The following is a 12,300-nucleotide window of genomic DNA, read 5'->3' on the forward strand; positions in this document are numbered from 1 at the left end:
ATTAGTAGAAGATAAAGTCCAGATTTTATCCTATCTCTGGAGAGGAAAGTTTCTAGTTTTTGAAATAGAAATTACAAAAGATGAAAACTCAACCAGAGGATAGTGTGGAACTTATACAAAACCAAAAATAACCAGGTAATTACACTACCGCTAGTATTAAAGAGAAAGACACTAATCTGGGAGAAACTGTTGCATAAACACAGCAGTCAACTTCTCTAGGACAAAAAGATGTTCAAGTCGACAGGGAAAAACCTGAGTTCCAGAAGAATGGGTCGCAGGAATGAAGAGCTACTACCATAAGAGGTGATATAATCAGGGGACAAACACAGAGAGCGCCACCTCCCAAATAACTGGAGAAGTGCTCATGAAGCAAGACTCGCATTTCATCTCCTCTAAAGTTTGGGTTAAAACATGAACCGCCTACAAACAAAAAGTCCACCAACTGATGAATAATACACAGACATGGCCCATCCACACAATGCAATATTACTCAGCCTGAAGGATAACTTAAGCACTTATGCGCTCTGACACAGATGAACTGTAAAGACATACTGCATGATAGGCCAGTCTCGAAGGGCCACACTGTCTATGACTCCAAGTATATGGACTGTCCACAACAAGCAAATGCAGAGACAGAAAGCACCTCAGGAGCTGTCCAGGGCTATGAAGAGGGAGAATGGAGAGTGGCAGCTAACAAGGTTTCCTTTTAGGGTGAGGAGAATATTCTGGAATTATAGAACAGTGACAGCTACAATCACTACTTATAAAATATAGTAGGAACTACTGAATCACTTGATTGATATTTTAAAGATTTTATTTATTCATGAGAGACACACACAGAGAGAAAGGCAGAGACACAGGCAGAGGGAGAAGCAGGCTCCATGCAAGGAGACCAATGTGGGACTCAATCTCGGATCCCAGGATCACTTCCTGAGCTTAAGGCAGACGCTTAACTGCTGAGCCACCCAGGCGTCCCTGAATCACTGGATTTAAAAGGCTGCATTTTATGGTATGTGAAGTTTATTTCAATTTTTAAAAACTTGACAGAATTTAAAAAAAATAAAAAGGGCTGTCCGACCCTGTGCAGGCAATGGAGCCAGCACCCTCATATACTGCTTGCAGTAACTATAGCAACAGTCTTGCGCGGACTACCTCTCGGAGAGAATTCAGTAGCATGTACCTGGGGCCATAATAATGTCTGCACACACTGACTCAGGATTCCAATCCAGGAAGTTTGTTAAAAACCTAATTCAGGGGCAGCCCAGGTGGCTCAGCGGTTTAGCGCCGCCTTTGGGCCAGGGCGTGATCCCAGAGTCCCAGGATCGAGTACCACATGGGGCTCCCTGCATGGAGCCTGCTTCTCCCTCTGCCCCTCTCTCTCTCTCTCTCTCTCTCTCTCTCTCTCTCTCTCTGTGTGTGTGTGTGCCTGTCATGAATAAATAAATAAAATCTAAAAAAACAAAAACAAAAACACCTAATTCAGAAGAAAAGGAAACCACATATGCAAAGATACTCAGTTTAATGTTTACAGTTGGAAACCCCTGCTGTCAAACCTTGGGGATGTGGGCCACTTCCCATGTAGCCCTGGCAGCTCACACTACACTGACCAGTCACAGCTGCTGCCTCTGTGCCTGCAGACAGATATAACATCCAGAATTCATACTATGAAGAAGAGTGATAAGGAAATTGTTGGCAAGTTTCTGAGATCGATGACTTTGTTTCAAATCATACCAGAAGGAAGAGTCACTCAATTAGATAAGAGTTGGCTCAACAGAAATACTCTAACACTGCTGAGAATAGGGCCCTGACTATGAATGGATTTCTTACACTTGCACTAGATTCTGTTTTGCCTTATGAAGCCAACAAACTAGAAATCTCTTTTAACTTGTGAATGTTTGGTTATATAAAACTGTACTGTTTTTGTAAGCTCATCACAATTATCTTGGAAAAGAACATTTTGTTCCTTGAAGGCTAAAATAAGTGGTTTGGGGTTAAAAAAAAAAAAGAAAAAGGTAAGCATATTATGATTTAACAATCCAGTGTGATATTCCATAGTTGTCAGCAAGTACACTAGGACTGTGCAGAGAGTTACAGTGAACATGACATGAACCGAGCAAGACAAAGCCTGATGTTGGGCCCAGCACAAAGGGATAAATGATAACTACGGGCTGGAGATGAGGGCTGGACATACAGTGGCTACATCAGTATGCATTAGTATACATTTTTCTGCTTTCTTTTTCTGTCCTTTACTATCATGATAATGCTTATACAGTAAGTATTACTTAAAAAAATATAAAATATGAAATTATAATAATTAAAATTATTTTTAAAAACCTCAAAACAGAAACATACCTTTTCAACTGGAAGGCCCATTCATACTCAAGAATACAATAATTACATGTAAGCCTTTAATTATGGGTGAGAAATTATAAAATGAAAAATCAAAATTAATTAGTCCATTTAGGAGCCCAATTCAAGATGTCAAAGTCAGAGAGTAGCAAATTGGTTCCATTAATTTCTCCTGAGCTTATCCAAAAAGGATGCAGCAGAAAACAAATCACTGCTTCCAATACCCTGGCACCTCAGACAGGAGGAGAAAACTTCTCCTGCTCTAACATCAGGAGAGAGAGACAAGGCACAAAGGGTGGGCCATGTCTATGTTCACCACAAGCCAGAGAGCAGGGTCACCTTGTCTACAATTCTTCCTGTGACGCCCATGCCGTTGAGGATCGTGACGTTGACAATTGTCGGCATCCCTCCATAGTAGATGGGCTGGGAGCAGTATGGCCACATGTAGGGACACTCGGTCAGATCTATGTAGCTGGGACTCAGACTGAAACAAAGAACACAGGGTCAGAATACAACACGTCAGAGGAGAATGAGGTGCTACAGCTGCAGCAGCACATCAGCAGGGGACCTGAGCCGGGGAGGGCTGCTTGCAGGGCCACCCTGGGCTGGTACCCGGAGAATTGCTTTGCAACACTCCCTGCACCCAGAGGGCACCGGGCTGGCCTGCCTAGACTGCTTGTACATGCCACTATGAAACGCCTCTTTGCTTCCATGATTCTCAAACTCTGGAGGCTCCAACTGGTAGAGAATGAGTACATGACCACCCCCAGTAATTACCCTGGACCCAGAATCTCACAAGACAGCACCTCAAATTGCTGGGGCAAAGATGGACCTTTTATAAAGGGAGCTCACAGACTGGTGGCAAAGATAGTTATTTCATGTTTCCACCTATAGACCAAAATAAACTCCATATGGATCAGAGAGGCTCATGTATATAAAAGAAAGCAAGCACATATTAGAAGGAAACAGGTGAGTTCTCGTACTTTCCAGCAGAGAAAAGCTTTCTGTGACTCAAAGTCCAGGACTGGCAATGACAAGAGCCCAACAAAAGTGGCTACTGAAAAAACACTGAACAGCAACGAACATATTACACAAAGCCAAAAGGCAACTGACAGACGGAGAGAAAGAGCTGCAGAATGGGTCGCTGACAAAGGGTCAGTAACCCTAATTTGTAAAGAATTCTTAAAAACTGAGGAACAAAACCCCACAGAGAAATGAGAAGTAGTAAGCAGATACTTCACAAGAAAGGTATAAAAACAGCCCTTCACCACAAAGTGTCGCCACTTTACTCCTAACAAGACAAATGCAAATGAAAGCAACAGTGAGATACCCTGTGTCCCCCATCGGACTGGCCGCCAGTGCAGTCACAAGTATGGAGGCCATCCTGTGGTGGGGGCTCTGGGAAGCAGGCTCGTACTTGCGTGGGGCTGAGGTACGCTGCCAGGCACAACCCTTCTGCCTGGGAGCAAGGGAGCAGGGTGGGACTTAACGAAGCCTCCCACACTGGTAATTTTGACCCAGCAATATCACCTCTAGGAACCTCCCCTAAAGACACACCTCCAAAGAAACTAAATTACACTGGCACTGCAATAGTTTATAACTAACAATATGTTGTAAGGAATTTAAATGCCTACATACAAATAAGTAGTTGAACAGACAACGCATATCCACCCTCTGCTGCTATGAAGAGAAGGAAGAGAGATTTGCATGAACTGATCGGGAGTGATTTCCAGGATGCTATTAAGTGAAAAGAGCAAAATGCAATAAACTATTTTCAGTGATGCTATTCTTAATGTAAGAAAAAGGATATAAGAACATACATGTGTATCTGCTCATTTGTGCAAAAAGAAATACAAGAAGGATAACCTGTGATACCCACCAGGGGTGGAGAAACTGAGGGAGAGGGAGCAGGGCCAGAAGGGATGGGGGCTTCCCCTGTGCACTTCTGACTGCAAAGACAGGGTAATGTGTCACATACCAAACACATAGCTAGTGGAAATCAACCACCATGTGTTGGGGGGGATCCACAAAGAAATATAAACTAACTTGGCTGTACCAAAAATGAGCAGTGAAAGAGATGGAAGCAGAAGAAAGGGAGTAAGCTGAGGAAAGCTGGGGCACAGCAGGGCCATGTGCTCTAAAGCCAAAGATACGAATTATACACAGATCCTGCACTCCAGTCAGCATGTTTTTTCCGAGGGGACGTGGACTGAGCAAACAGGTAAATGTTCTGTGCATGTCATGGTGGTGAAGTGCATTCCACGTAAGGGGAAGGAAGACAGGGCAGAGAACAGCAGCTCGGGAAAGAGTAGCAGAGGGATAGACTCATGCGCTTCCATCCACAGCAACAGACACACACAGGTGCAGACGGCGTGCATACACAGACACTGCCCAGCCAACTGCCGAAAGGGTCTACAAAGCCATGGGCACAGCAGCAGGGAGCACATTGCCGTGAGTCTGGGTTCCAAACACATGGAAGAGCCGGGGCTGCATGGAGAAAGAATGAAGACCAGGGCTGGGGCTGGAAATGTGTGATCATTCTCTGTTGCCAAACAAACAGCAAGGAAGTACTCAAAAAAAAAAACAAGGGAGGCATGATGCAAATAACACAGCAGCCAACCAGTAGGAGACTCTGAGGGCCAAATCTGGGACAATCTGAGCCACAAAATCAACAATGATATCAATGGGCTACAATTTACAGAGTAAAATAAATAGCCATGTGCCCACATTGATATAAACAAACAGATAAGTAAACACAGGAGAGAAAAAAGGGATAGCTCTTCCTTGGAGCAGAATTCCAACTAATAAATCACCACAAGGCAGTCTCTACAGTAGTATCGTTTCAGGTAAGAACCAACAATGGATGCTGGAACCTATGAGGCAAAGGATGTCAGAAACAGGATCATATTGGGGTGCCTCACCCCATCTATTAGGCATCTTGGGGTGCCTCAGTGGCTCAGTCAGTTAAGCATCTGCTTTAGGCTCAGGTTGTGATTCTGGGGCCCTGGGATGGAGCCCTGTGTTGGGCTCCCTGCTCCTCCCTCTCCCTCTGCTCCTCCCTGCCGCCTGTTGCTCTCTCTCGTTATCTCAAATAAAACCTTTACTAAAAAAAGAAAAAGAAAAGAAAGAAGAGCAACAGGATCATCTCCAAGACGATCATGAAACACTCAGCAATCACAAGGGACAGTAGAGGACACTGCAAATACCACCTATGGAAGCAGGAGTGCTGCGGATCGGATCTGCCACAGGAGCACAGCCAACGGCCTGGACCGTCTGTTGTGTCTGCTCCTGCCAGGGTAGGCTTCCCGCTGCTGCTCCCAGCCAAGGCTGAGTGCAGGGGGGAGCCAGGGCAGGCTGACCCCCGGAGGCACAGGCTCCTCGAACAGGCCACTCTGGTTCAAGAGCTCCCCGAGAGCAGACACTCTCTCAGACCTAGGCTGTGGTAGCCCTTGGACTCCTCCTATCTCCTTCCCATCCTCCTTCCTGGGTCCTCTCCTCACAGCTGACCTCCTGGACATCCTCCCCACCTTGGTGTCTGCCACCCAGAGAGCGCTGACTGATGCACCACCTCAATCACACAATACCAACGGACACCACCAACAGTGAGAGGAACAGGAACCAAGGAGTGTCCCCATGAGAGGAAACCATGCAGAAAGGCCCACCCCAAGTATCGCAGGATGTTGGTTGCATCCTGGCCCCAGAAAAGGATGGGACACACAGTGGGTGAAATCTGAGTATAGTTGAGAGATTATTAGTCCATGGTAACGGATTAATTAATTAACTAATTAATTTCCAGGCTTTGAGGCTTGCACCACGTTACCTAAGATGCAATCCTTACATAATATTTACAGCTTTGTTGTAAATCTAGTAATTTCCAATAAAAATTTCAGATTAGAAAGCAAACAAGCTCTAACCAAAAATACATAATCTCAAACTAATCATGAGAAAGCAGCAGATAAACTCACATGGACAGTCTACTTACTAAAAACCAGTACTCCCAAAGGAGTCAGAGTTATTAGTGACAGCAAAAGACAGATGAGCCGCCAAATGCTGGAGGGACCGGGAAGGCAGAGCAACGAGCACAGGCCTGATCCTGGCTGGATGGACACAGCACCCCAGGGACTGGATGCCTGTGAGCGAAGTCTGTGGATTCATCACAGTACAGTGTCAGTGCTCCTTTGCTGGTTTTAAGAGTTGACGCGTCGTTAGCGAAGGTGCCAGCATCAGGGTAAGCTGGGTAAAGGGTATGTGACAACTGCTACACCACTTCTGCAAACCTAAGATTATTTAAAATGTTCTAGGGCGCCTGGGTGGTTCAACTGGTTAAGTGACTGACTCTAGATTTCAGCTCAGGTCATGATCTCAGGGGCCAGGGACAGAGCCCCATGTAGGGCTTGGCTCTCTGCTCAGCACGGAGTCTGCTTGTCCCTCTCCCTCCCCTTCTGCTCCTCCCTCTCAGCTTGCACTGCACATGCTCTCTTCCTCAAAAAATAAATAAAGATAAAAATAAAAAAATTAAAACGTCCCTTTAAAAAAAAGTGAAAAGAAACCAATCAGTATTTTAAGCTACTTGTACTACAAATAACAGAACATCAAGAAGTAGAAAGCAGTTCAAGCGCTGCCAGGTGGTGCCCTTGCCCTCACCGAAACAGCAGCATGAAGCCTTCCCTGAGGGTCTGCTGTGGTGTGGATCAGTGATCAGTTCCTGCCCCGAGGCCAGTATTTTGCACAGAGGGATGAATACTCTCAGAGCCCAGGGAGAGAGAAAGGCCAATTCAAAAGAAGCATACCAACCTTGCCTGCGGTTTGTAGCTGTTGAGAATCTGATAGGCCCTGAGAAGGTCCAGCTTGCCATGGCCTTGCTCAAACATATTGACCCCAGGAAGCCTCCGGGCGGATGCAATGAGGGCCTGCTTCATGCTGGCTGGGTTCACCAGTTCTCGCTTCTGGACTGTGCTGGAGAGAAAACCACGTATTTGCTCATTCTCTCTCAGTAGGAAGAGGAAAATCAGACCATCCTTAACCTGTGGCCGTGCAGACCTGGGACCTTCCCTCTGGTGTTGCAACTAATGGGAGCTTCTCAGGTGAAGCCCGTGCAGGATGAGAATAATGTGGCATTTCTGCCCCTGTCTTGGGACTACTATTTAACTTTCCACTGGCTTGTGTCAAGTGATTCAGGGAGCTTTTGCCCGTTTACACTAGGTTTATCAGAAACATGTATTTTTCCAATTAAACAACTAAAATGACCTCCGAGGCTGCAGGAGACAAGAGCAGGTTAAGAGTGATGGACTCCTGAGGGGAAAGGAAGCCTGATGGCCACAGGAAGCAGAGGAGCTGTGAGGACACTTGGTGGCAGAAAGCATGGAGAGGACCTCCCCGGAGGGCCGGCAGGAACCACAGCACCTAAGTGAAGACTCCCACCCCTGCCTGCCTTTGCTGTTCTGGAGTCCAGGGTGTGCGACCTCCCAGGTGGGGACGGCCTGACAGAACAGAGTGCACCTGAGGCCAGCCTGAGCACTGCATCATCAGAACGCACCTGGACAAACACACAGCTCGATCTGGCCAGGAACTTAGTGACACACAGGCACCATCAGTGCTCGAGAACACCAGCCCTAGCACGCACATTTCTGTATGTCTACTTATCATAAATACAAGTAAATTTTAACCCTTCAAATGCAGGGGACAAAATCCAGAAAGCAAAAAAGAAAAATGGACTCTCCACGGTTCCCAAATATCTTTCTATGATGGTGGCTGGTCTTGGAAGTGTGGGTGGGATTTCTACTAAGTCTAGATGAGAAATCTGGTGTAAGGAGAGTAAGAGGGGGTAAAGTGGGAGCCGATAAAAGTTCAGTGGCAGCCACAAGCCCCAACCCCTGCATGGACAGGCCAGATCAAAGGCCAGGTCCTGCATCCTCAGGAGTGCTGCCAGGCTACAGGGAGATGACTTGCCATAGGCACATTTCATCAGCTGCAGGAAGATAAGGAAAGTGAAAGGTTTCCCGGACAGCTGCTGGAAAGGAAATCCTCCTCAACTCACCTGACACGGGAGGTATGCCCAGCTCAGGATTGCAGCTGAGGCCTCAACCCTCCCCACAGTCATGGCTGGTGGTGAACGAGTCAGGGTCCCATAAACAACAAGGTGGCCAGCAGGAGCCCCTAGTGGAATGCGCTCCTCCAGCCAGTGTGAAAAGCCTGAATGCAGCCAGGTAAATCCACATGCCTTCCCTCCCCTTCTCCTCTCTGCATGGAAGATGCGGTGAGGAAAACAAGTGCAAGAAAAAAGACAGGGTTTGTCTCCAGAGATCACCCTAGCCAGTGTCAACATTTTCAAGAAACTGCTCTGAACTCTAAGAGGATGAGAAAAGGAGGACAGAGATAGATATTTACCTTTATCAAAGAATGCTAATTAAAAAACAATATATCCCAGGCATTCAAAGCTAAAATCAAAATAAACTTAAGGGCCAATCACTAAGCTCTGTTCCAACTCTATGAGGGATTCAATGAGACAAAAGAGAATAAATAAATCACACAGAGAAACTGCCAGTCCTGCTGCCTAGCTGGACAGCTCCTCAGCTAACAGAGCACACTGAAAGGTAACTCTCCAAGGAAATGAAGACTATGGCAGGGAAATAACTGACTTTTTGTGCCCTGCCTGATACACACACTTGTTTGGACATCACAAGTGCAACTATAGCACAAAATTGGTATGTTAAAAGCAAGAATATGGAGGCACAGGGTCCATGGGGAACCCTGTACCTTCCTCAGTATTACTACGAACCTAAAACCACTCTTTTTTTTTTAATAAATTAATTTTATTGGTGTTCAATTTACCAACATACAGAATAACACCCAGTGCTCATCCCGACAAGTGCCCCCCCTCACTGCCCGTCACCCATTCACCCCCACCCCCCGCCCTCCTCCCCTTCCACCACCCCTAGTTCATTTCCCAGAGTTAGAAGTCTTTATGTTCTGTCTCCCTTTCTGATATTTCCCACACATTTCTTCTCCCTTCCCTTATATTCCCCTTCACTATTATTCATATTCCCCAAATGAATGAGAACATACACTGTTTGTCCTTCTCCGATTGACTTACTTCACTCAGCATAATACCCTCCAGTTCCATCCACGTTGAAGCAAATGGTGGGTATTTGTCGTTTCTAATGGCTGAGGAATATTCCATTGTATACATAAACCACATCTTCTTTATCCATTCATCTTTTGATGGGCACCGAGGCTCCTTCCACAGTTTGGCTATTGTGGACATGGCTGCTAGAAACATCGGGGTGCTAAAACCACTCTTAAAGATAAATCTTTAAGAGGTGCCTTGGTGGCTCAGTTGGTTAGGCATCCACCTCTTAATTTTGGCTCAGATCATGATCTCAGGGTTGTGAGATGGAGCCCCGCATCGGGCTCTGCCTGAATGTGAAGCCTGCTTAGGAGTCTCCCTCTTCCTCTGCCTCTCCCCCAACTCTCTCAAATAAATAGATTTTTTTTTAAAGTAATAAAAACAAACCAGAACAAAAACAAACACAGGGCAGACTGTGTCCTCACACAGTGCTTTACAGTCAGACTTTTTTTTTTTATTTTTATTTACTTATTCATGAGAGAGACGTAGACAGAGACACAGGCAGAGGAAGAAGCAGGTTCCCTGCAAGGACCTCGATGTGGAACTCGATCCTGGACCCCAGGATCACGGCTGAGCCAAAGGCAGACGCTCAACTGCTGAGCCACCCAGGCATCCCTACAAGTCAAACTTCACAGTGAAGTGAAGTCATCACCTCACATGAATCCCCTACACAGAACAGCATGGATGGAGATGGAGAGAGAGAGGGAGCAATGTTCATGGCATGCTCCTAAACTCACAAACCTGCTTGGTGACAAGCCAGACTCAGCTCCTGGTCTGCTGGACCACAGCCTCTCTGCTGAGCAGCACTCACCTTACCAACAAGGTGACAGCGCCAGCAACTACAGGAGAAGCCACACTGGTCCCCGACAAGGCCCGGCAGCCCCCTTTCACACCAGAGCCTCTCACTCCAGCACCATAGGTGACGATATCGGGTTTCACACGGCCATAACCTCCTGGTAGTTCCTACAAATGAAAGTAGCTTGGTTTTTACCACAGCACACCACCGGCACACAGCTACATGCAGTTAGGAGTGAATATGGTTATTTCCATGTAATATAAACTTAGGAACATACTGGTTTTATCTTAAATTCAACTGTGATACAACACAATCTTAATCGGCAATGGAGAAAATGAAATTGTTTTAGGTGTGCTTTATAGTTACTAGTATAATAGTAATGCCACAAAGCAACTGAAAGTGAATATTTTAAATTCTGCAAGACTAGAAATAGAAATTAATCTAAAAATTAGAAATATGTTAAAAATAACAGAAAGTTAAAATTAAAAATTAAATAAACATATTTAAAACGAAAGGAGTACATGACAGCATGAAACTACTAGAAGGGAAAGAAAGCACTCAAAATGATAATAACTGCATGAGTAACAAAATTTTAACTGAATACTCTCTTAAATTTCCTGGAAATTGAGGCAAAATGAGAATCACGAGATCTTATATGCTGTGAAAAAGTGCAGCAACCACCAACATGAAGTGAACAAAACCTTTTCTGGCACTCAAACATAACTAGACGTTGGATCCAGATTCACGTGGGGCACTGACTGAAGGTGCCTTCTGAGGCAGCTCTGCAGACCAGTCAGGAACATTTCTCAAAATGCTGGTATGACACAAGGCCTCGGTGCAGGCCAAGGACACAACCAGTGACAGCATCAGGAGAGGCAGGTAGGAGTACCAAGCAGTGCCCATGGGAGCAGCCACCTGTACATCCAACTCTGCTCTGGGAGTAAAGGAGGATGACCCAGAGGCACAATTAAACCCCAAGGAGCTGAACTGATTAACTTGCTAAAATTATTTCAGTTTTGCCCAGTTAAACAGAATTATTTCCAGGGCAGCAGAGCTGATAGTAAGTTGTTCTCACTGGCCTCTCCAGCTTCCTAAGGCTAGAAAAATCCTCTGACCTAGCAATAAGAAAGGACTGCTCCCCTTCTAACCAGTCAGAACAAGCGGGCATAAATCCAACCGCCCTAAAAGGTGCATTGCTCAGAAGTCAGTTACAAAGTGGGAAGCAGGAAGCACCACTCAGAACCAGCCCCTACCCAATGCACCACCATGAAACAGCAGACATCCAAGGGGCCAGATGACTCATTGTTGTGGCCAGGGGAGCACCCACAGCCCTGGCTACCTCCCCAGCTGCTTTTCCACATGTGCACCTATAAATACACCCACAGATCGTACACACACAGTTCTGCGTGGTACATCCCACTAGTAAAGCCTACCCAAGTAGTCATTCCCCTTGAGGAAAAGCGGGCGATGTTGTCCTCAAAGTCAATGCCACCTACTCCGATCACATCCATCTGGTCAGCAGGGTTATTCAGGGTGCTAGATTGACGCACAAAAACACAAAGGAAAAGAAATCATTTTAAATGAGTACTTTGGGGGGGCACCTGGGTGGTTCAGTCGCTTAACTATCCGACACTGGATTTCGGCTCAGGTCAGCACAAAGTCAGCTTGTCCCTCTCCCTCTGCTCCTCACCCTGCTCCCTCTCTCTCATAAATAAATAAAATCTTTTTTAAAAAAATGAGTAATTCAGGGGACCCCTGGGTTGTTCAGTTTAGCACCTGCCTTTGGCCCAGAGTGTTAATACTGGAGTCCTGGGATCGAGTCACACATCAGGCTCCCTGCATGGAGCCTGCTTCTCCCTCTGCCTGTGTCTCTGCCTCTCTCTCTCTCTCTGAGTCTCTCATAAATAAATAAAATCTTTTTTAAAAAATGAGTAATTCAGGGATGCCTGGGTGGCTCAGCAGTTGAGCGTCTGCCTTTGGCTCAGGGCGTGATCCTGGAGACCCAGGATCAAGTCCCACGTCGGGCTCC

The 12,300-nt window shown here is 46.0% G+C and overlaps 1 protein-coding gene across 6 annotated transcripts in view; it reads right to left on the reverse strand.

Annotated features, from left to right (window-relative positions):
• The window catches only part of MBTPS1 (membrane bound transcription factor peptidase, site 1), a 55,343-nt gene that overhangs the window by 17,335 nt on the left and 25,708 nt on the right, over positions 1–12,300 (reverse strand). For all 6 annotated transcript variants that reach the window (XM_055305521.1, XM_055305522.1, XM_055305518.1 and 3 more), the window contains 4 exons: positions 11,705–11,807; positions 10,287–10,438; positions 7,144–7,305; positions 2,689–2,833 (listed from right to left, as the gene is read on the reverse strand). In XM_055305521.1, the coding sequence (XP_055161496.1) occupies positions 2,689–2,833; positions 7,144–7,305; positions 10,287–10,438; positions 11,705–11,807 (562 nt within the window). The remainder of the gene's footprint in view (positions 1–2,688; positions 2,834–7,143; positions 7,306–10,286; positions 10,439–11,704; positions 11,808–12,300) is intronic.

This window comes from Nyctereutes procyonoides, unplaced genomic scaffold (assembly GCF_905146905.1).
Source record: "Nyctereutes procyonoides isolate TBG_1078 unplaced genomic scaffold, NYPRO_anot_genome, whole genome shotgun sequence".
NCBI lineage: Eukaryota > Metazoa > Chordata > Mammalia > Carnivora > Canidae > Nyctereutes > Nyctereutes procyonoides.